The 22,588-nt window shown below is 48.4% G+C and overlaps 2 protein-coding genes across 2 annotated transcripts in view; both read right to left on the bottom strand.

Annotated features, from left to right (window-relative positions):
- The window catches only part of LOC119164617 (solute carrier family 35 member G1), a 335,022-nt gene that overhangs the window by 69,516 nt on the left and 242,918 nt on the right, over positions 1-22,588 (bottom strand). The gene's annotated exons all lie outside the window — the stretch shown is intronic.
- On the bottom strand, positions 12,445-21,078 carry LOC142772333 (uncharacterized). Its single transcript, XM_075874533.1, has 2 exons — positions 20,008-21,078; positions 12,445-12,504 (listed from the first exon to the last, which is right to left on the bottom strand). Exons 1-2 carry the CDS (start codon positions 21,076-21,078, stop codon positions 12,445-12,447), a joined length of 1,131 nt encoding a protein of 376 aa, XP_075730648.1.

The following is a 22,588-nucleotide window of genomic DNA, read 5'->3' as shown; positions in this document are numbered from 1 at the left end:
CAGCGAGGCGTTTCGGCTTTTATACCCTTGCCATCGATTATTCTAGCGTTATCGCGAGCGGTGACATAGGTTCGCCAATGATCTGTGACATTCCTGAAGTAGGGGCAATCTTAACAAAGCGATATACAAATCCTCGGAGCTTTTCAAACATCGTGGGTGTGGTTTGCACTGAATGTAGTGTAACGGGGTGATAAAAAAACTTGAGGGAAGAAACGTGACATTGTCTCTCTTTAAGTAAGGCATTGTCGCAATGTTTTACCAAGAAGAAGCTTCAATAATGAAGACAATAAACAGTAAGTACAACGAAAGCAACAAAATACAGATGATTGTGATATATGGGGTTTAAAGTCCCAAAACCACATATGATTATGAGAGAGGCCGTAGTGGAGGGCTCCGGAAATTTCTACCACCTGGGGTTCTTTAACGTTCACCCAAATCTGAGCACACGGGCCTACAACATTTGCGCCTTCATCGGAAATGCAGCCGCCGCACCCGGAATTCGAGCTCGCGACCTGCGGGTCAGCAGCCGAGTACCTTAGCCAATAGACCACCGCTGCGGGGCAGCAACAAAATACAGTCCCCAAAGTTGCGCACGGAATGGCTTGAGGCTCTCGACATGGACGACTTCATGTCGAGCGCGGCGCCGTTGAGAGTTCGTAATGCCGTCGTAAACAACCTCGTAGTCGAGTGGGCCGTGCCATCGAACTACTCTGAAGGGTCCGAAGTACCGTCGCAGGAATTCATCACTGAGACCACGTTGGCGTATCGGCGTCCTTACCCAGACGACGTCCCCGGGCTGGTACTCAACGAAGCTTTGTCGAAGATTGTAATGGCGGCTGTCCATCACCAGCTGATTCTTGAAGCGCAGGTGGGCGAGTTGACGAGTTTCTCCCGCGCACTGAAGGTAAGTGGTGACTTCGAGCTTCTATCCGTCAGCGACGTTTTGAAACATTGCGTCACGCGTCGTTGCTGGGCTCCTTCCATAGACCAACTTGTACGGCGTCATCTGCGTAGTTTTTTGGACAGCCATATTCTAAGTGAAGGTCACGTATGGAAGGATTTCATCCCACGTCGGGTGGTCGACGTCGGCGTACATTGCTAGCATATCGGCGATGGTGTTATAATAGAAATTCAAGGTAAAAGCGGTAGCAACGTCGGGACAGAAGCAGCAAGAGCTGGCCTGGTATACAGGCAGTGTCGCAGCAGCAATCAAATGTCCTAGCGCACGCCTGGCAACAACGTTTTGATGTCACTGCTGCAGTGGTTGTTCCTGTTCATTACAATTTGTCCCCCGTCGAAAAAGAAGCCATCATAACGACTCACGAAGACGAGAATACAAGCAGATTGTAATACGGTTTCAGCCACTGTACGTGAATGGTTTTGCGACCGCAAAAGCGCTGGTTGTGAATGGAGTAATGGTTTCGGCGATGTAGTTCACAGGTGAAGTGTGCGAGACAACGTGGTAACGTCCGTGGTATTCCGAAACAAGCTTCGTGGAAAGGCCTGTGGCGACAGCAGGAACGAAAATATACACAAGGGTGTTCTGAACTAAGAGTTTTGGTGTTTATCATCCTGCCAAGATTTTGGACTCCATCGATCGATTGTTGTGAACGACTCGCCAAGCTTACGGCATTCCTCGGCGCACCGGGCAGCTTCAGAAATGGGCGTAGACTTGGAGAAATATAGGTGGTAGGGGTGGTAAGGCAGAATGGTATCTAGTGTGGTAGAAAATTCTCGGCCATATAAGAAGAAAAATGGCGAAAAGCCCGTAGTCGCCTGTGGAGCAGTATCATATGCCTTCGTCACAAGAGGCAGACTGAGGTCCCAATCTGTAGTTTGAGGCAAGCTACTTAAATATCGTGTCGCCCAAGGTACGGTTGAATCTTTCCGTCAAAATATTTGTTTGCGTATGGTAGGCGGTGGCAGTGAAGTGAAAGATACGGCATTCAGAAAGAAGAGCGTTGACGAATTCAGAGGGGAATACACGTCCTCTGTCAGTGAGAAGTTCACGCGGTGCGCCGTGACGAAGGATGAAGTTGCGCACGAGAAAAGATGATACGTCACGTGCTGTGGCAGCAGGCGAAGTAGCTGTTTCTGCGTATGGCGTCAAGTAGTTGACAGCGACAACGAGCTAACGATTTCCGGAAGCGGTGAATGAAAGAGGCTCACACCGATCAATTCCAACGCGGTCGAAAGGCCTGGCTGGGCAAGGGATTGGCTGTATCGGACCAGAGGCGTGATGAGGGAGAGCTTTGCGTCGTTGGCACTGCGGGCTTGATTGAATGTACTTGCACACAAAGGTATACATGCCTATTCAATAAAACCGGGAAGAAAGCCGAGCTTATGTTTTGAGACGCCCTCATGTACGCATTGAGGGTCAACAAAGAAAGCTGAACAAATTACAGCGTGAAGATGGCGAGGTATAACTAGTAACCACTTTCGGCCGTGCAACTTGCGATTCCTGGGATAAAGATGAATATCGCGGATCCTAAAGTGAGTCACTTGACGGCGCAATGTTCGAGAAGATGGAGAATTCGGCGGGTCTAAAAAAATTTCAGAAGAGCACTGATTAAGTCATCCTTACGATGCTCAGACGCCATGTCGCAGTTTGCTGGGAATACAACCGTTTCGTCCACGGCAGACGGACATGCAGACTTTTAGGAAGAGACAGGTGAACGTGATAGGGCGCCGGCATTAGCGTGACGTCGGCCAGACCTGTAGACAACACGCATGTCGAACTCTTGCAACCAAAGAGCCTACTGAGCTAAACAGCCAGAGTGGTTATTCAATGTGAATAACAAACAAATCGCATGATGATTGGTGACTACGTTGAATGGGAGACCATACGGGTATGGTCTAAGTTTACCTATAGCCCAATTATTTGCCAGACACTCCTTCTGTCTCACACAGGAGTTCATCTCCACTTTGATCAGGTTACTGCTTTGCGTATGCGACTACGTACCCCTGTAATCCCGATTTGCGCTGTACGAGCACGGCGTTGAGTCCAACACCGCTGGTATCGGTGTGTATTTTAGTCGAAGCACTCGGGTCATTGTGGCGCAAGATTGGTGGCGAGGTTACCGGGCGGCGCAACATTCAAAGGCATCGTCATAGGCTTAGGACCAGGCGTAACTTTTCGAGTCACTAAGCAGTATTTCAATAAAGGGCGTGGTGATCATCGCAAAATTTCGAATAAAGTGGCGGAAATATGTGCAGAGGCCAAGAAAGCTTCGCAGTTCCATCAGAGATGCAGGTTTAGGAAACTCTGCAACTGCCCAAAGCTTTGAGGTGTCAGGAAGAATACCATCTTTAGACACAACATGGCCGAGGATGGTGAGCTGACTTGTGCCGAAGCAGCATTTCTTAGGTTGAATTGAAAGCGGGCGTCAGTTAGGCACTGCAGTACTTCATTCACCCTGCGGAGATGCGTTGGAAAACCTGCTGAAAATATAACGACGTCATCCAAGTAGCACAGGCATGTTTTCGACTTCAGGCCATGCGAAATATTGTCCATAGTCCGCTCGAATGTTGCGGGCGCGTCACAAAAACCCAAATGCCTGACAAGAAATTCCCAAAGGCTGCAGGTGTAACCCGCCATCTTAGGCTGAACTTCAGGTGCCAGAGGGACTTACCAGTAGCAGATTCTTAAGTCAAGAGAAGAGAAGAACTCCGCACCTCGGAGGCAGTCAAGGGCATCATAGATTCTCGGTAAGAAGTAAACGTTCTTTCGAGTTATTTTGTTAAGACGACGGTAGTCAGCACAGAACGGAATTGACTCGTTCTTCTTCCTAATGAGAACAACTGGAGATGTCCAGGCGTTTTTTTCAAGGCTGGATAACGCCGCGCTTGAGCATGTCAATTACTTGTCATCGATAACCTGGCGCTTGGCTGCGGACATTTGATACGGTCTTTGACGCTGTGACGCATTGGTACCCGTGTTGATGTGGTTACACACAGCTGACGTGGGGCCAGAGGAGTATGCTGGCAGTCAAAAGAAGAGCTGAATTTGTCCAGGAGTCGTAGAAGCCGAGCACGTTGCGAAGCGTTTAACGTGTCAGTGATGGAGCTGCTTAATACGTCAGACCTAGTAGACTGTGGCGAAGAGACACAGGTCACTCCGGTAACTTCATGTGCGGCGGAAGGACCAGTCGCCTTGTCGATAATTGCTGAAGGACCGATACTGTAAACCCACCCGACGCACTCACCCTGAAGCAGTGTTATAAGGCATAACAACAGGTTTGCGATGAGCAGTCTGCTGATGCCGTCATGAAGTTCCAGAAGGACATAAGATAGCGGCGAACACTTGCGGCGAACGAAAAGGGCAGATGGCGTGAAAAGGGCACTGGACTCGGCGAGCGACTTGCAAGACACCATGGTAAGGGCAGAAGAGTGCAGTGGTATGGTGACGTCTTCAGCAACAAATAGTTTGTCCCCGGTTTCATGAGCATCATATAATGGAGCGTCGTCAAACACTTCCAATGCCACCTCAGCGCGAGAGCAGTCGATGACGGCCTTATTAGCGGAGAGAAAATCCCAGCCCACAATGAGGTCATGGGAGCAGGAATCTAACACTAGCAATTCAAAATTATGGATGAGGCCATCAATCGCAATGCCAGCAGTACAGGCAGTGGCAGGCGTGGCGTGCTGTGCGCTGGCTGTACGAAGCGATATACTTGGTAGTTGAGTCATAACTTTTTGAGCAAGCGGCAGAGTCTTGCACTGATCACTGAAGCTGCGGCACCATTGTCGACAAGAGCGAGTGATGCGACGCTGCCAGCATACACGTCAAGGACATTCATCGATGAAGCGAAAGGCCTTGGTCTTCTTGCCGGTGACGCAGGTTCTGCCTCTTGAACTACGGATATTACTTTTCTTGCTCCGGCGATGAAGGACGTTGACGCATTGGCGATAGCAAACGGCGTCGAGGTGGTGGCGAGCAGTGGTTAACAGGAGGGTGGTGGTCGGCGTACGATGACATCTGGTCGGGGTGCTGAGAGCCTGCGAACGAAGGGCACGGTGGCACATAAGGGGCAGGTGCGAAGCTCTGGTGGTAGCTACGGTGATAGAAAGGGACGCGCCGATGGCAGGACTGTGCTACGTGGCCAGGTAGGCCACAGGCAAATCATATTGGCTGATTGTCGAGTGTACGCCATTGTCCCCTTCTCTGGATGGACCTTGCCTTAGCGAACCAAGGAGTGGGTCACAGTGGCACGGCTGATGGTAGTGACGTAAGTTTCTAAAGAGGTGGTCGAGCGGCAGCTTCGACATAGCTTGGAGGTGCTTTCACCTCGGCACAAGCAACAGGGGTCGGCAACGGTGAAGTGTCGTGGGCAGATGGCAGAGCCGCGTAAACTTGCTCCTGAATGACCTGGCGAAACTTTTTCGGCAGAGGTGACGATGATTGGCCGGCTGTCGATAGCAGCATTAGCTGACGAGCGACCTCAGCACGAACAAACTCCTTGATCTGTGTTAGCAGCGACGAAAGTTCAGAGGTGGTAGTCAGACTTGAGAGGGTGTCATCTGGGACGTTAGGGCGTCGCGTGAGAAGACGCCACCATCGGAGATTGTCGAAACTTTGACACAGCTCGATGAGCTCTGAGACAGTGACAGGGTTCTTCGAGAGGAGCATTTGAAAGGCGTCGTTGGCAATGCCTTTCATGTTGTGTCGTACATTGTCAGTTTCCGCCATCGATGAGTTGACACGCTGGCAGTGGTCGAGGATGGCCACGATGTACTAGCTGGTGAATGTCTGAGAAGTTTGTTGGGACTGCATTCATAGACGTTGTTTGGCGCGACGTTTGCACACCCGAGAGCACCCAAAAACAGCTGCGCTGCAGGTTGTTGAGGTCCTTCAAGTGCGGATATCCGCCTCGTGGTTTTTGTACCACAGCTTGGCGACATCTGGCTAATAAAAGATCACAATACCGAGCTTCATGGTATCGCACCGTTTATGGGTAGCACTGGCTCGTCTACAGGATTCTAGTCAATCCTCAACGTCGTTCTGGGCGCTGCCGCGGAAGATGTCAATTTCTCACAAGGGATGGGCACCGGGACAGTCCCTGCCTGGAAAAGCCAATGGGGTTGCAAAGACAGCCTCATCAGGCTTGACAGACGGAAGCTTTCGGCTACGCAATTTCAGGGCCGCCAAAATATAATATATCAAAATATATTATAAAATATAACATATTTTATATATTAACTATCTACCAAAATATAATATAAATGCAAGGTCAAAAGCGGTAGCAGCGCTGGAAAAGAAACAGCAAGAGCTGCCAAGCTATACGGGCTGCGTCGCAGCAGCAACCAGGCAGTCCTACTTTGCGGCTCACGCCAACATGTGTATAACTCTGCAGTAGTGGGCATTTCTCTTCATTGCAGTCTTATTCAGACGTCCAGTGAGGCCGTTGGTCTGTGGATGGTAGGCGGAAGTGTGGCGGCGACTTGACTAGCTGTACCTCAGACCCGCCTGAGTTAGGTGCACCGTAAAGGCTGTACCTGTATCAGTAATGAAGACCTGTGGAGCTCCGTGATGCAGAACATAGTTCTCGACGAAGAAACTTGCTACCCCGGAGGCACTGCCTTCGGGGAGGGCTTTTGTTGCAGCAAAGCGTGTGAGGTAGTCAGTAGCTACGACGACCCATCTGTTCCCCGAATTGGACGTTGAGAATGGCCCCGGTAAGTCCATGCCGATTCACTGGAACGGCCGGCGAGGTGGCTCGATGGGCTGGAGAAGCCCGCCTGGCCTAGTCGGCGGTGTGTTTTGTCGTTGAAAGTCGCGGCCGGTCCTCACGTGTTGAGTGACGTCAGCGGAAAGTCGAGGCCAGTAGTACTTTTCTTGTACTCTTGCGAACGTACGAGTAACACCGAGGTGCCCAGCTGTCGGGTCGTCGTGTAGGGCCTCGAGTTCTTCTGGTCTCATTGCTAAAAGAGCCACGAGAAGGTGATCGGCAAGGGGCGAGAAGTTCTTCTTGAAAAGAACTCTCTTTCGCAAGAAGAACGACTCCAGTCCTCTCTTGAAAACATTGGGAGCAGTCGTGCTGCCATCCACAAGGTATTCCAGAAGGCTTCCGAGTTCCAGCTAATCTAGCTGTTGCTCGGCGAAGTCGTCAGCAGTTATAAGAAGCTTTCTTCATAGAGGCCATCAGGCAGCGGTGGTTCGACGGGGGTACGAGACAAGCACTCGGCGTCAGAGTGTTTTCTCCCAGACTTGCAAACGACGGTCACGTCGAAATTTTGAAGTCTGAGGTTTCATCGTGCAAGAAGACTCGAAAGGTATTTCTAGTTAGCTAGCTAACACAAGGTGTGGTGGTCACTCACAACTTTGAAAGGCCTGTTGTAGAGGTAGGGGCATAACTTTGACGCTGCCCAGATGATGGCAAGGCATTCCTTTTCTGTTGTGAAACAGTTGACCTCTGCCTTGAATAGTGACCGTCTAGCATAACTAATGATCTTTTACACGCCGCCAGTCCTTTGCACAAGGACGGTACTAAGTCCTACCCTGCTTGCGTCAGTGTGTGCTTCTGTTTCGGCGTGTTTGTCGAAACGTGCAAATATCAATGGTGTTTGGAACCGTCGTTTAGTTGCCTGAAATGATTTCTTTTGTGCTCCTTCCCACCTGAATTTGACGTTACTTTTCGTGAGGTGAGTTAGTGGCTCGGCGATCTGTGAAAAACGTTTGACGAAACGCCTGTAATAGCACACAATCAGAGGAATCGGCGTACAGGCTTGTCAGTGGAATGCGAGAATTTATTGATGGCGGATGCTTTCGCGGGTCGGGACGAACTCCAGACTTGCTTATCACCTGTTCTAAGATTAACACCACCTTGTCCGCGAAGCGGCACTTCTGTGGCTTCAAGATTAGCCGTGAGGTGTTCATAGCTTGAAGTGCTGCTTGAAGGCGCCGGAGATTTTCTTCGAAACTTGAGAAAAACACGACGGCGTCCTCCAAGAACACGAGTCAAGTCTGCCATTTCAATCCAGCCAGCACGGTGTCCATAATGTGCTGGAACGTCGCAGGTGCCGAGCAAAGACCAAATGACATGGCCTTAAACTTGAAGAGGCCGTCTGATGTGATGAAGGCCGTCTTTTCTCAATCTCTCTCGTCAACCTCAATTTGCCAATAGACCGTCTTCAGGTCCATTGAAGAAAAGCACTTCGTGCTGTGGAGGCTGTCCAGTGCGTCGTCTATATGTGGGGAAGAATACACGTCCTTCTTTGTTTTTTCTTCAGGCGGTGGTAATTGACGCAAAAAACGTATAGTCCCGTCATTCTCCATGGGTCACGCCAACGGACTCTTGAAAGGCTAATTGTTGTCTTCGCGTAGCGTTTCGTCGACCTGTTTGTTCACGACTTGTTTGTTCACTTGAGCTGGTCTTGCTTGCGCTTCGAATGGCTTGGGTTGACATTGAAATTTGGTTCGGCACATTGATTCGTCGAAGCAGCAATGGCAGCACCAAAGAGGGTGATTTATTTGCTGGCCTCCATGAATTCGTCGATGTTGGCGACTGCCATACCACAGTTGAGGTGCCTATATTCGTGACTGATGTTTGTCAGCACCACCTCTGCTTTTCCGTCACGCAGCTCAGCTATGCATCTTGCGACGGAAATCTGACGGTTTAAAAGAAGGTGCTCATAACCTTTATTGACGCCTTCAAGGTGTTCGGCTTTTTCGGTGCTGATGAAAATGACGACGCTGGAGAAAGGTGGCACTTTGACTTGCTCTTCTGGCTCACTCAATGCGTGATACGCTGGTGTTGTAAGAGTCGGCAGCGTGTTATCTGAGTTTTGTGTGATTAACTAAGACTTCAGGTCGATGACGGCAACTTGTTGACTTAGAAAGTCCCTTCCAAGAATCGTAACTCAGGAGATATTTGGTAAGATTACAAACCTCACAGAATAAATCTAGGCATGTGGTGCAGACTCTAGTCGGCGTTATTAAGTGACCTTCAGTGGTCCGAATTTGGGAGTCTTGCCTTGCAGTCCTCTCAATTTTCAACTTGGTCGCGAAAGGTAGTCGGTGATCGCCCTGTTGTGGATACGGCGCGTTGATGCCGAAGCACTGTTGACACATCTGTCAGTACTGGCAACGGTGGTAGGTGTGGCCCACCTCGCCACAGTGGTAGCAGAGAAGGCGGTTGTCGGGTGCTCACGAAACAGTGGTTTTCCTCGGCGCGCTGCACTGGCCCGCTGGCCAACGGTAGGACGCCGGTGGTGGTGGTGGCGTTTCACGACGGATCTGTGACGGGGCGGCTTTCTGGCATGCACGTGGAGTAGGGGTATAGTGGCGGGCTGCAGCAGCATACCTCGTGACTTGCAGCTGCGGCTCTGGAGGCTGAGTAACGCCCGAAGATTGCTGAATCTCCTGGCGTACGACGTTCGCGATGGAGTCCACTGAATGGTGGGAGGGTGAAAGCAATTTACGGAGCCCTTTCTATTGGATGGCTCGGATTGTCTCGCCAGGTGTTTGGTGTGAAACGACTGACCCTCCCAGTAGCTCATTGTCGGAAGCTGGTGGTTTTACTGCCTCGTACGCATTTCCAGGGTCTTTTCAATCGTTGTGGCCTACGAAACAAATTCCGAGACCGTCCTTGGAGAGTTGCGTACAAGTACTTTTGTTTTTTTTGTATTCAAAACATACTGCCAATTCCTTTAGGAATTATTGCAGGAAAGATACAAACTATAAATGTATAAAAAAGACAAAGGAAAAACTAATGCGAAATAACATAACTGTTTTTTCCCTTTTTTTGCTGAATTGCAAAGTTAAGATAAATAAGAAAATTTACATATGCTAAACATTTACACACAACTGTGAAATCTGTTTAGTGCTGACACATCCTATCAATATACTTGTGATTATACACTCATAGTTACACATCGGTACGCAAGCTTTACAAAAAATACAAAAAACATACATTCTATGCACAGGTAGTGGAATTTGAGTAGCGGGATAAATACCAATTGTGATATACATCACTAAGAAAACGCGCGAAATATTTGTAGTTTTATGTTTGTTTATCATGTAAGTAATTTTCAAGTAGTGAAAAAAAGGTAGTTAGTGAGGTGGTATTGGTAATAGTGGAAGGTGTGTCGTTCCACTGTCATATGACTAGCGAAAAGAAAGAGTATTTAAAGCAATTTGTATGAAAACGATATTCATTTAGGGTGTAAGAGTGCTTTAGTCGAGTTATTTTTGTGTCTGAAATAGAGATGTACTTCGAACTATCCACATTTACCTTGTTATGAACTAATGAATGAAGCAGTTTCAATCTGGCGAGCGCAGCGCTGTTTTCAATTGTGAGTAATGCAGCCGTTTGATTAAAGCACTTGGAGAGTGTGAGAGTTGATATTTATTGAAGATGAAACTTATTCTTTGCACTCCCTCTATAATGATGAATAATTTGTTAGTCGATGGAAACCATGCCGGGGAAGCATATTCTAATACTGATCTAACGAGTGTATTATAAACTAGTAATTTAGTCTCATTGAGCGCTTGACAAGGCGTCGCTTAAGAAAAAAGAGCCGCCTAAGTGCTGTTGAAGTGATGTTGTTCACATGGCAATCCCATCTAAGGTCAGACGTAATTGTTAGTCCAAGGTACTTGTGCAGCGCGACTACTGTTACAGGGTCATTGTTTATGGCATAAGAAAACTCATGTACGTGCTGTTTTCTTGTTATTCGCAAAAAACTGTTTTTTTTCAACATTAAGGATCATTTGCCAGTTAGCACACCATGCGGAAACTGACATCACTGCATTATTCAATGTTACATGGTCGACTGGAGAAGTAATTTCTTTGTAGTGTATACAGTCGTCATCAAAAAGTCTTATGTTGACAGGGATGTCGGTGGGTAAGTCATTGATAAAATTGAGAAATAGTGCAGGAGCCAAAACGCTTCCCTGAGGAACTCGAGAGGTGATATGAGTAAGTTTAGAACTGGTGTGGTTAATTTGTGCAAATTTCGTCCGGTCTAATAGGTAGTTATTTATCCATCCACTAACAGACTCCTTGCCTAATGTGTGTTTAAATTTTAGTATTAAATTTTGGTGTGATACGCGATGAAATGCCTTTGAAAAATCAAGAAATATAAGGTCTGTCTAATTTAGTTGATCAATAATTCCCGAGATATCATGTATAAGTTCAACAAGTTGAGTGACTGTGAATGTTTTCTGTCGAAACCCATGCTGTGCTGGCGATAGAATGCTATTCTGGTCTAGGTAGGTACTTATACGATTGAGGATGATATGTTCAAGTAGTTTGCATGAGCTGCTGGTAATGGAGATGGGACTAAAGTTAGAAGGTTCTGTTTTGTTTCCTGACTTGTGGACTGGGATAATTTTTGCGATCTTCCAATCATTCGGTATAGTACAAGTTGCCAAATATTTTTGATAGATGATTGTTAGACAATAGGATATTTGCTCAGCATATCTTTTAAGAAAGACATTTCGAATTTTGTCTGGTCCGGGGCTTTCTTTGCTGTCTAGTTTCAGTAGTAGATTCAACACACCACTTCTGCTTATATTCAGCGGTGCTAGAGCTATGTTAGAGAAAGTTTTAAAGCTAGGTAGGTGACCATCATGTGCCGTAAAAACTGAATGAAAGTATTCGTTCATTACGTTAGCTCTGTTATCATCTTCTGGAGACTCAGTACTTGGGTTGGCCTTAGGCAAAAAGTAATTCCAGAATTTTTGTGGAGAGGACTTCAAAAAGTTACTGAGGGTGTTACGAAAGTAATCATTTTTAGCTGCTTTTACCTTTGCTTTCGTGGTTTTATGGCTTATGAGAGCCTGTTTTTGTGAGCTGTCTGGGAATTTGTTTTCAAATATTCTCTTAGCCTCATCACCTTTCTTTTTTTGTGGATGTCGCGTGTAATCCAAAGATTACGTTTGTTCCTCTTTTTTGTACGGGAGGGCAGTTCTAGTGAACATACTACTTTTTGAAAGTGTGAAACCTGGTCAGCACACGTCAAAATTGCACTGTCCAGGGATGTCAATTTTTCTAGCTTTTCAACGATGAGTTTAGCCGGTTTTCTTTGATGTCTTTAGGAGCGTCAGAAATTTGCTGTATTTGTTTTGCTAGTTGGGACATATCAGGGCCAGGGTTAGTCTCAACGTCTCCCGACAAGAGCAATAATTCCTTTAAATACAAAACCAAGTCACGTAGAGCCGGGAATAGCAGCCTAGGGCACGGCCGCACAACCAAGCAAAGATTATTCAAGTGGTAGGAATTATCGGAACGTTTCCTTACTTGCACGATATAAAGAAATGAATTACTCCGCATGTCTGCAGTGCCAACGTGCCCTATGGCGAGCTCGAGACAATTCTTTGGTTTTGTAGTGGTCCGGTATCCCGGGAGCACCACTGTCACGTTGAAAAATCTGGCGTCACACAAGGCATAGATTTGCCGTAATCCGGTCGCCAGTTGCCTCCGTCAAGGACCAGCCACGCAGTCAGTCCGTTCGGCAGAAGCGTGACGGTCGTTTCCGAAGCTGGGCCACTTCCTTGTCGAGCTGCAGGTATCAGCACCAGTGTGCCGATAAACTGCACGATATAAAGGAATGAATTAGTCCTGTGAAAACTTCCTGCTTAATTCCCCACATCAGGAAGGGAAGCTTCTTCTCCTCGGATACGACGGGATCGGCATGACCAAACAGGAGCATCATTTCCTCTATGTACATTCCGTCATTGTCGTTTGGGAGCTGTACATGGGTCTCCAGTAAAGATCGGGCCCTTTTCTTTTGGACGACGCTTGTGAAAGTGTCAAGAAATGTGGTACAAAAAGTGTCCCAGGTCGGAAGTGTGGCTTCTCGGTTCCCAAATTATATCTGAGCTCAATATTTTAAGGTGAAATAGACGTGCCATGACTTGCCCCTGTCGGTCTAGTCGTTAAACAAGGTGACTCGGTCGAACAATTTTAGGCCAGCTTTCCGGGTCTTTGAGTAACGAACCAAGGAAAAATGGAGGCTCTTGCAGTAGCCGAGCAGGATTGGGATAGACGTCACTGGCGCCGTCATCGTCACAGTGGTCTAGCTCAGGGTATTAGTATTCCGGATGTAGTTAGGTAGAGGCCCAAACTCTGGCGGCAGCTCTTGCTGCTGGTGGCTGGCTCACTGCTCCGCGTTAGCGTCGATGATCACTTCACAGTGTGGGCTCGGCTCACGGCTGGATGGAGGCGTTCGGTACGTGGGCTGAGAAGCACATCTACCAGGTTTCGTGGAGTCGTGACGTGATTCAAGGCAGGGGACTGGATGGTAAGATAAAACTGTTTCTTTTGAGCGAACCTTTGACCGATAAACTGAAAGTCGGGTTACGGTAGCACACTTGCACTGATAGTGGCAAATGCAGCATCAGCCATCGATCAAGTGACAAGCGGGAAGCGTGTCGGCATATATACCCTTGCCATAGAATATTCTAGCGTTATCGCTAGCGGCGACATAGGATCTCGAATAATCTGTGACGTTCCCGTAGTGGGCGTAATCTTAACAAAACGATCTATTAAAGCCTCGAAGCTTCTGGAACATCGTAGGCGTGGTTTGCGCTGAACGTAGTGCAACGGGGTGACAACAAAATTTGAGGAAAAGAACGTGGCAGTATCATAATCAACGTTGTCATCATCATCATCACCAGTCTGACTGCTCCCACAGCAGGGCAAAGGACCTTCCCTCAATCCACCCATCAACCCGCTATTGTGCTTTCTGATTCGAATTTACACCTGCAAACTTTTTGATTTCCTCAGCCCACCTAATTTTCGTTCTCCCTTTTGGGCGTTTGCCTTCTTTGGGAATCTAACCAGTTAAATTTAGTGACTAGCGGTTATCTTGCCTACGCGCTACGTGCCCTACCTAGGTCAATTTCTTCTTGATTCTAACTAGGACACCCTTAACCGCGGTTTCTTTTCTGAACCACGCTGCTCTCTTCTTGTCTCTTGAGGTTACTGCTATCATTTTTCTTGGTGCTGATACCGCAGCCCCGTGAACTGATGGAAGCCTCTTATATGGCTGCAAGAAGCAACACTTGTGTTAGTGAAACGCCAATATCAATATTTGTTAGTGAGCTTGATATTTTGCGTGGTCTGCTGTAAGATGTTTGGTTCTGACTTTGTGACCGCTTCATTATGTTAGGTGACTATATATATGAAGGATGAAGAAATTCAGTTGAAAGTTCGTGCTTGTCCCTGTCTAATATGCTTTTCTGTTGTCGTTCGTCTGCATTAGCGCACACCAGGTTACCCAGAATTATGAACCAACTCGCCCAGCTACAAGTTATATTTCATTACGATACCTGCCACTTTCTCACTGATGCTATAGTATTCCTCAATGTTGTCAGCGATAGTCTTGTGTAGAGAAACCCCGCTCCTAGTTTTTTACTGTCAGCTATGTCATGGAAGCAATGAACTTGTCTGTTTTTGAGCACTGTACAAGCCTCATGTGTGCTCCTTACTTCACCAAGCCTGACCGTCTTCAAGTTCAAACCTTCTATTTCTTCGAGCCGCACAGCTCAACTAGCCTCACTAGATTGCGTTTCGGCGTTAAGCGTAGCCAAGTTGGGACTCCAAGGTGGCCTGTCCGGATCGAAAGATTCTTAGCACCATCTACTGCGTCGCACTTTTCACCACCGTCTTGAGCAGTTTGTTCGCAGCCGGTGGGTACTGAGGGCCGAGGGCTAATTGGTAACTTCATGGGAGGTGGTGGCGAGGTATGACACTGTGGTGGCCAATCCTGCTCTGCTGAAGGTGTGCATCGCCAGAGGGTGCTCACCAGTTGGTTGGCAACCCAGACCTTTTTTTAATGGTTGCCTGGTCTTGCATTATAATAAATATACAGTTGAGAATTTTCAGGCACGGTCATCAGAAACACGGACCTCTTGCCTGTTAGGTTGAAGAGGCATTTCCTAGTAGCAGGGGTACGTTATCACAATAGTAATCTAAATTTTTTGGTGTTTCAATGTGATGCAATGAACGTACTGTGGCAATTGCAAGTTCTGCGATACCTAGAGACTGGAATATAGGCAAATGCCAATATTTTTATTACATGTATATAAGAAGAGCACGTTTTTATCAAGTCACTTTGTATAACATCACAAATTAGATGTTAAAAATAGACTTTTTTACAGTTTAGAAGTGCCTAATAATGCGCTTTTTTATTTCTGCCTGAATTGCTAGATGTGGTTATAAATTCTTTTTTCTGAAATTGATGCCAAAATGAACGTTATTAAACATCAAGTATTGTTTTTGAGTACAGTTTGAGACCGGTATGCATGTTACCAGGCACAATCAAGCTTTAAAAACTTGATGGGATACAGTGTATGCTTTCAGAGCTCGAAGGGTAAAACTTATTCAAATGCTGTTATGCTCGCCATGCAGGCCATACTTTTGCCAAGCGCCCTACATCTGAGAAACGGGTCAGCATTAGCAACAGTGGCCTCAAAAAGGCAAATAGGGGCCCACGTTGCTTGTGGGATAAGAGAGAAGAGAGACCATTCATCTTTCTTCGAAATTGTTTCACTTTTCAGCATATAAATCGGTTGGCAAGTAAAAGAGAGGTCTTTAACTTCGTGTGGGCGCTCAGCCTGTCAGCAATCCGCCCGTTGGTGCCAGACTTGAGGTTGTAACCACACGTGTCTCGCTCGCGTACCTGACCCACTCCATGTGTTGTGATGCTCGCCTAACCCGCTGGCCTTTGACTTTACATAAGCACGACATGTATATTTTTCTTTTCATACAAAAGGATGTCTTAATAAATGCGTCGATGCTTTGTCGTGACGAGACAGCGGGGATCAGTAGAGAAGCAGAGGGGGACGGGTAGAAGGTTGTTTTTTTTTGTCTGACTACTACAACAAAATAGGCGCGTTGTGAAGGAACAGTATGGAAGTTTGTTATATTTGCGCAGGCAGCAAGAGCATAATGTCTGAATGTCCATTAATTGCGAGGGTTCACCAAGGAATACAGGAACAGGGTCCTACCTGCGAGCTGAAGTCCAACCAATGCGTGGGTGTGGCTACTTGAGTGGGTTTCTCTTCATTTTTTTTGTTTCGTGCGTATTACCCTACTCATGGTATTCTGCGTTACTTTGTGCGCTTAAGTGACCACAAAATTTTTAGAAGGGACACTTGTGTGATAATGCTTTATATTGATGTAATGACGTTAGGCAAATCCCGTGTAACAGGTTGTTTATGTTTATGTTGTTTGAATTATTTTTCTATAATGCTTACGCAGAACTCGAAGTGTCGGCTGTGCACCTAGTGTGATCCCTCTTCTCCCAATACAATTTTTGAAGTTGTATGTGAAACGAGCGTACATACAACATTCTTCGGTTGGATGTAGTTACGTTTGAGGCATGCGAAGGATGTCCCGTCCGTGAACAGCATTCGACGAAAAGGCAGGTTAATGAAAACAGGCTCCGCAGACGTGGACTGAGCCGTTCGCCTCTGCACGCGTCTTTGTTGCCAAACCCCGTGAGCGTTTGTTCACCGCACCTTGTGCTGGTGAGTTACCCGCACGGCAGTTGCGTTCTCACGGTTAGCCAGACTGAGAAATAAGTGGTCCTTGTGACGACACTACTCCCGACAAGACAATGTGGCACCGCGTGGTTACAATACGTGTCGACAGACAGCAGCATCGTGTGTACTAACTTCAGACAGCCGACCCTCTGTCTAGACAGGCTTGTTGACGCACGAAAGTATTTTTAAGCTGTACATTGACGAAATGGCGGAGTTCTTCTTCAGCCAATTTCTTGGAGATTGAGAATGAATGACGATGTGTAATTTTTTTGTGGCACAAGGGCCATCTGATGACCAAAGAGCGCCAGGACATAAGTCGAGATGTGAACATTGAATATGTTAAGTTGCTGTATAAGTTCCTTCGAATTCCTCGCGCTAAAGTGAGTAAAACATAGAAGTAATAAAATATTGGCAGTGACGCGAAATGTGTAGTAAAAATGGGTGGCAGAAGGTTGTGATAGTAAAGGCGTGTGTGAACATATCTGGCACTAGCACAAATGCCTCCTCAGCGCCCTTGTGTCCAAAGGCTGCGAGGCAAGTGCTTTTCACAATAGCCACCGCCGCAGCAACCTCTCTTGAGAGGTCGCGCTATGCAATGCCTGGGTATATTACATGATAGAAGCGGATATCTCATAAAAAGCACAGATTGATGAGTGAAAAGTGGCTTCCTACCGACGAACATTGCAGGGTGTAATGATATAACTTGTCGGTACGGTAATGAAAAGTGTGGTATTCTTAGAGTGTTTAAATGTTCACACTGAATTAAAATGTGGAGCACGGTTAGTGCTTCACCTCATCTGTCACAGAATGTTGGATCCCCACCGGACGAAAGATATGTGTGTCGTGTATGGGTGGTCTATCCTGAGCCTTGTTAGTGTTACCTCTGTGCGGCGTGAGTTCGATACTGGCTGCCAATGACGGAGGTGTGGCTTAAAAACATGAATTTGTTTACTGCGTGCCTATACCACTTGCTCAGCCAGAAATCTCTGAGCTTTCGTTTTAGAGATGGTTTAAGGTCAAGGGCCAGAATGAATATGGGTGCAGTGGCAGTGCTTTCATAGACGGATGCAGCCAGCTGATCCACAATAACGTTGCCTTAGATCACATGGTGCCCTGACACCGCACACTACGACATGTTCTTTGAGTGTGTAGAGTGTGCATAAAATTAGGTAAAGTGAGACGAAAACACGGTATTTTTACGGGTTTGCAGAGCTTTTACCACACTGAGGAAGTTCATATAAATTACTGCTTTTTGTATTTGTGATTTTTTGATGTGTTTAGCTGCCACAAGTATCGCGTAAGCTTCCGCTGTGAAGATACTTGTGTCTGCATGTAGAGGGCCAGCATCCGAAAAGGATGGGTCCACAGCAGCGTAGGACACAGAAGAGTTAGATCAAGAGGCATCTTTAAAGAACTCAGGACGTGTGCATTTTTGTGGAAGTTCCAGGAAGATTGATTGATTGATAGATATGTGGGGTTTAACGTCCCAAAACCACCGTATGATTATGAGAGACGCCGTAGTGAAGGGCTTCGAAAATTTTGACCCCCTGGGGTTCTTTACGTGCACCCAAATCTGAGCACACGGGCTTACAACATTTCCACCTCCATCGGAAATGCAGCCGCTGCAGCCGGGATTCAAACCCACGACCTGCGGTTCAGCAGCCGTACCTTCGCCACTAGACCACCGCGGTGGGGCGAAGTTCCAAGAAAGATGTTTGAATACGTGCAATAGGCGCGTGTTTTATAGCTTCAAGGGAAGACACAGCACAGTCTACAACCTGCCAGTGCCACGATGGCGGGTATGCTGCAGAAGTCATTAAACTGTGTTAGAGTGACACACCAGTTTTCTCAGCGAGACCCTTCAGGCGAATTGAGCAGGGCTGCTTCATTGATGGAGATGTTTTTATGGATATTCAGTGTAATAATGTATTTTCTTTTTTCCACTGAGGACAAGATTGTGAATATACCGCATGGTCTCCGTCACAGTTCACACAATGTGGTGTTTAGAAAATTGAAATTGCTCCAGCCACAGTTCAAATAGAGTCCGACGTTTCGAGACCGACTCGGTCCCTTCCTCAGGGGGTTACTGTCTTGGTCATGGAAGTGTCATCGCGTCGTGTTCTCTCATCACGGCTCCGGCTTTCCCTTTCCACCACGTTTCGGAGACCGTGAACGTACACCGAAGGCATTGTTCCCAGCGAGCGGTTCACGTTGGCAGGCGTATGCTGAATGTGCCAAGACTCGAGCAAGAGCCTCTTTCCCAAATTCCGTTCTGTTTCAATAACAGGAGCGCCGTCTAAGTCAGTTTTATGGTCGTGCTTCTCGCAGTGCTCCGCCAGAGCGCTACGTTGCACTTCCATCTTCCTGACGTCGTTCTTGTGTTGGCGCATTCTTTCCGGGAAACACTTGCTCTCGCCTATGTAGCAGGCTGGACACACAGAACACGACACTTTGTAGACAACGCTCGGGTGTAGCTCCCTCGGAGTTCGGTCTCTCGGCCGCGGTAGCAAGCGAGCGAGCGTCGAAACAGGTTTATGGATTACCGTGACACCGGCTTTTCCTAGGATTCTCGAGAGCTGTTCACTTATGCCCGGCACATATGGAATGGCGATGCGGTTGTTTGGCGTCTTCGTTTCTCTCGTGTGCGGTGGTGTGGCCAGGGCGGAAAGGGGGTCGGGCGGTGTGTCGCTTGCAGGTGTCTTTCCGCGGTGCGGTGGTTGTCGTCTCGACAAACGGCGTGACGCCCGGCGGATGAACGCTTCTGTGTAGCCATTCCTTCGTAGGTCGGCGACAATCCTCTTTTCTTCTTTCTTACTCTCACCTTCCGACGTGCGGATTACTCGTGCACGTGAAAGGAGTGCCGAAACCACTGAAGCTTTGTGGGCAGTTGGATGACAGGACGCAAAATGCAAATACCTGCCGGTGTGAGTTGGCTTTCTATACACCGAAAAGGTCATGCGCTCGACTTGTCGTCTGACTAAAACATCGAGAAACGGAAGCGTCCCGTCTCGCTCTCGTTCCACCGTGAACTGTATCGCTTGGTCGATGGAGTTTCGATGTTCGAGGAAGCCGTCTACTGCTGCCTTCTTTATTATGCAAAAAAAACAGTCATCCACGTACCTCACAAATACTTTCGGCCTGTCAATAAAGGAGCCCAGTGCCGTCTCTTCTATGTGTTCCATTGTGAGGTTCGCAGCCGTAACGGAGATCGCCGCTCCCATCGCGGTCCCGCTGGCTTGTCTGTAGAAGCTCCCGTTGACGCTGAAATACGTCCCCTTGAGGCAGTATTCCAGTAGGCGACACAGTTCGTCGACGCCCAGGCAGGTTCTTTCATCCAAGAGCTCGTCTTGGTTCAACGCTGCTCGTGCGCTAGATACCGCTAGTGCTACGGGCACACTGGTGAACAGGGATACGACGTCGAACGAGACGAAGCGCTCATCGCTGCTCACGGTCACATCTCTCATGCGCTCCAAGAAGTGGCTGGCGTCGCGTATGTGGGTTGGTGTTTGCCCCACGAGCGGCGCGCGAGTCCGGTGGAGATACTTGGACAGCGCCCGGAGTGGAGATGTTGTAAAATCCACGATAGGACGGAGCGGAACTGTGGGCTTGTGGGTCTTGGGAAGCCCGTAAAATCCTGGTGCAGAGCCGTTCCGGCAGATGAGCTGGAGGTATGTGTTTCTCGCCTTCGGGTGCGCTTTAAAGATATCCGCCAGGAGCTTGTTCATTTCCCTTTGGACACATGGTGTGGGGTCCTTCGTCAGCTTTTCGTAGGCCGGACTGTCCAGCAGGTCTCGCACTTTGTCGTTGTATGCCTCCCTGTCGAGCAGGACCATTGCGTTCCATTTGTCGGCCGGGAGGATGACAATCTTATCATCATTTCGGAGCGCATGGATCGCCTTACACTCCTCTCTCGACAGGTTGTGCTCACGGCGCTTTCCTATTTTTGATAGTACGCCGATAGCCTTGAGACGCACGTTCTCCCGAATGCCGCTGTCGAGTCGCCTTATGCCTTCCTCCGTAGCCGCGATGATCTTCGGCAGTGACGGACGTGTCGTGGTCGTGTTGAAGTTGTGTCCCTTTGCCAGCACGCTGTGCTCTGTCGGGGAGAGTTGTTTGGAGGACAGATTGACGACGAAATTCTCGTTGTCAGGACTGTAGAGGTGTTTTTCTCCTTGAAGCGTCGCAAGCTTACTTTTGTGGGTCGCTTGTTGTTTCTGCGCTGTAGTTGCAGCCACATTTCGTGCGAACTCCTCCAGTGACGGAAAGATGTCGGGCAGTCGATGTTGAAGTTGCCGTCGTAGAAAGAACAGGTCTAATTCCTTCTTCTTGATGACGCTGTGGCACTCATGGATTCGGGCGTTTAGTAGCCGCCGTTCAGCTTGTGCGATGATCTTGTTGCCCTCCGCCGTGTGCACCAGGCGCTTGAGCTGAAGGCTTCGTGGTATAACGTTCCTCTCCCGACAGGTCCTCGTGAAGTCGAGATGGTTGCGGTAGGTCGTGACGCCGCGTGCTACGTTCACGTACCGCTTTGCGAGGAGCGCTGCTTCCTGACCGAAGTCACTGCGTAATGACTTAAACGTAAACATTTTGACAGCAATCTGTCTGGCTGGGTAGAAAAGTTTAGAAAATTGAAATTGCTCCAGCCACAGTTCAAATAGAGCCCGACGTTTTGAGACCGACTCGGTCCCTTCCTCAGGGGGTGACTGTCTTGGTCATGGAAGTGTCATCGCGTCGTGTTCTCTCACCACGGCTCCGGCTTTCCCTTTCCACCACGTTTGGGAGACCGTCAACGTACACTGAAGGCATTGTTCCCAGCGAGCGGTTCACGTTGGCAGGCGTATGCTGAATGTGCCAAGACTCGAGCAAGAGCCTCTTTCCCAAATTCCGTTCTGTTTCAATAACAGGAGCGCCATCTAAGTCAGTTTTATGGTCGTGCTTCTCGCAGTGCTCCGCCAGAGCGCTACGTTGCACTTCCATCTTCCTGACGTCGTTCTTGTGTTGGCGCATTCTTTCCGGGAAACACTTGCTCTCGCCTATGTAGCAGGCTGGACACACAGAACACGACACTTTGTAGACAACGCCCGGGTGTAGCTCCCTCGGAGGTCGGTCTCTCGGCCGCGGTAGCAAGCGAGCGAGCGTCGAAACTGGTTTATGGATTACCGTGACACCGGCTTTTCCTAGGATTCTCGAGAGCTGTTCACTTATGCCCGGCACATATGGAATGGCGACGCGGTTGTTTGGCGTCTTCGTTTCTCTCGTGTGCGGTGGTGTGGCCAGGGCGGAAAGGGGGTCGGGCGGTGTGTCGCTTGCAGGAGTCTTTTCGCGGTGCGGTGGTTGTCGTCTCGACAAACGGCGTGACGCCCGGCGAATGAACGCTTCTGTGTAGCCATTCCTTCGTAGCTCGGCGACAATCCTCTTTTCTTCTTTCTTCCTCTCACCTTCCGACGTGCAGATTACTCGTGCACGTGAAAGGAGTGCCGAAACCACTGAAGCTTTGTGGGCAGTTGGATGACAGGACACCGGCAGGTATTTGCATTTTGCGTCCTGTCATCCAACTGCCCACAAAGCTTCAGTGGTTTCACACTTCTTTCACGTGCACGAGTAATCTGCACGTCGGAAGGTGAGAGGAAGAAAGAAGAAAAGAGGATTGTCGCCGAGCTACGAAGGAATGGCTACACAGAAGCGTTCATTCGCCGGGCGTCACGCCGTTTGTCGAGACGACAACCACCGCACCGCTGAAAGACACCTGCAAGCGACACACCGCCCGACCCCCTTTCCGCCCTGGCCACACCACCGCACACGAGAGAAACGAAGACGCCAAACAACCGCGTCGCCACTCCATATGTGCCGGGCATAAGTGAACAGCTCTCGAGAATCCTAGGAAAAGCCGGGGTCACGGTAATCCATAAACCTGTTTCGACGCTCGCTCGCTTGCTACCGCGGCCGAAAGACCGACCTCCGAGGGAGCTACACCCGGGCGTTGTCTACAAAGTGTCGTGTTCTGGGTGTCCAGCTTGCTACATAGGCGAGAGCAAGTGTTTCCCGGAAAGAATGCGCCAACACAAGAACGACGTCAGGAAGATGGAAGTGCAACGT

The sequence above is a fragment of the Rhipicephalus microplus genome, chromosome 9 (genome assembly GCF_043290135.1).
Source record: "Rhipicephalus microplus isolate Deutch F79 chromosome 9, USDA_Rmic, whole genome shotgun sequence".
Classification (NCBI taxonomy): domain Eukaryota; kingdom Metazoa; phylum Arthropoda; class Arachnida; order Ixodida; family Ixodidae; genus Rhipicephalus; species Rhipicephalus microplus.
This window is presented reverse-complemented; position numbering and strand designations above follow the sequence as displayed.

What these genes read in the sequence shown, in the direction of transcription:
- LOC142772333 (XM_075874533.1), bottom strand. Translation starts at nt 21,078, where the DNA reads ATGTTTACGTTTAAGTCATTACGCAGTGACTTCGGTCAGGAAGCAGCG. An exon ending in ACCGGACTCGCGCGCCGCTC is followed by an intron (nt 12,505 to 20,007) that starts GTGGGGCAAACA and finishes TGATACCTGCAG; the next exon opens with CTCGACAAGGAAGTGGCCCA.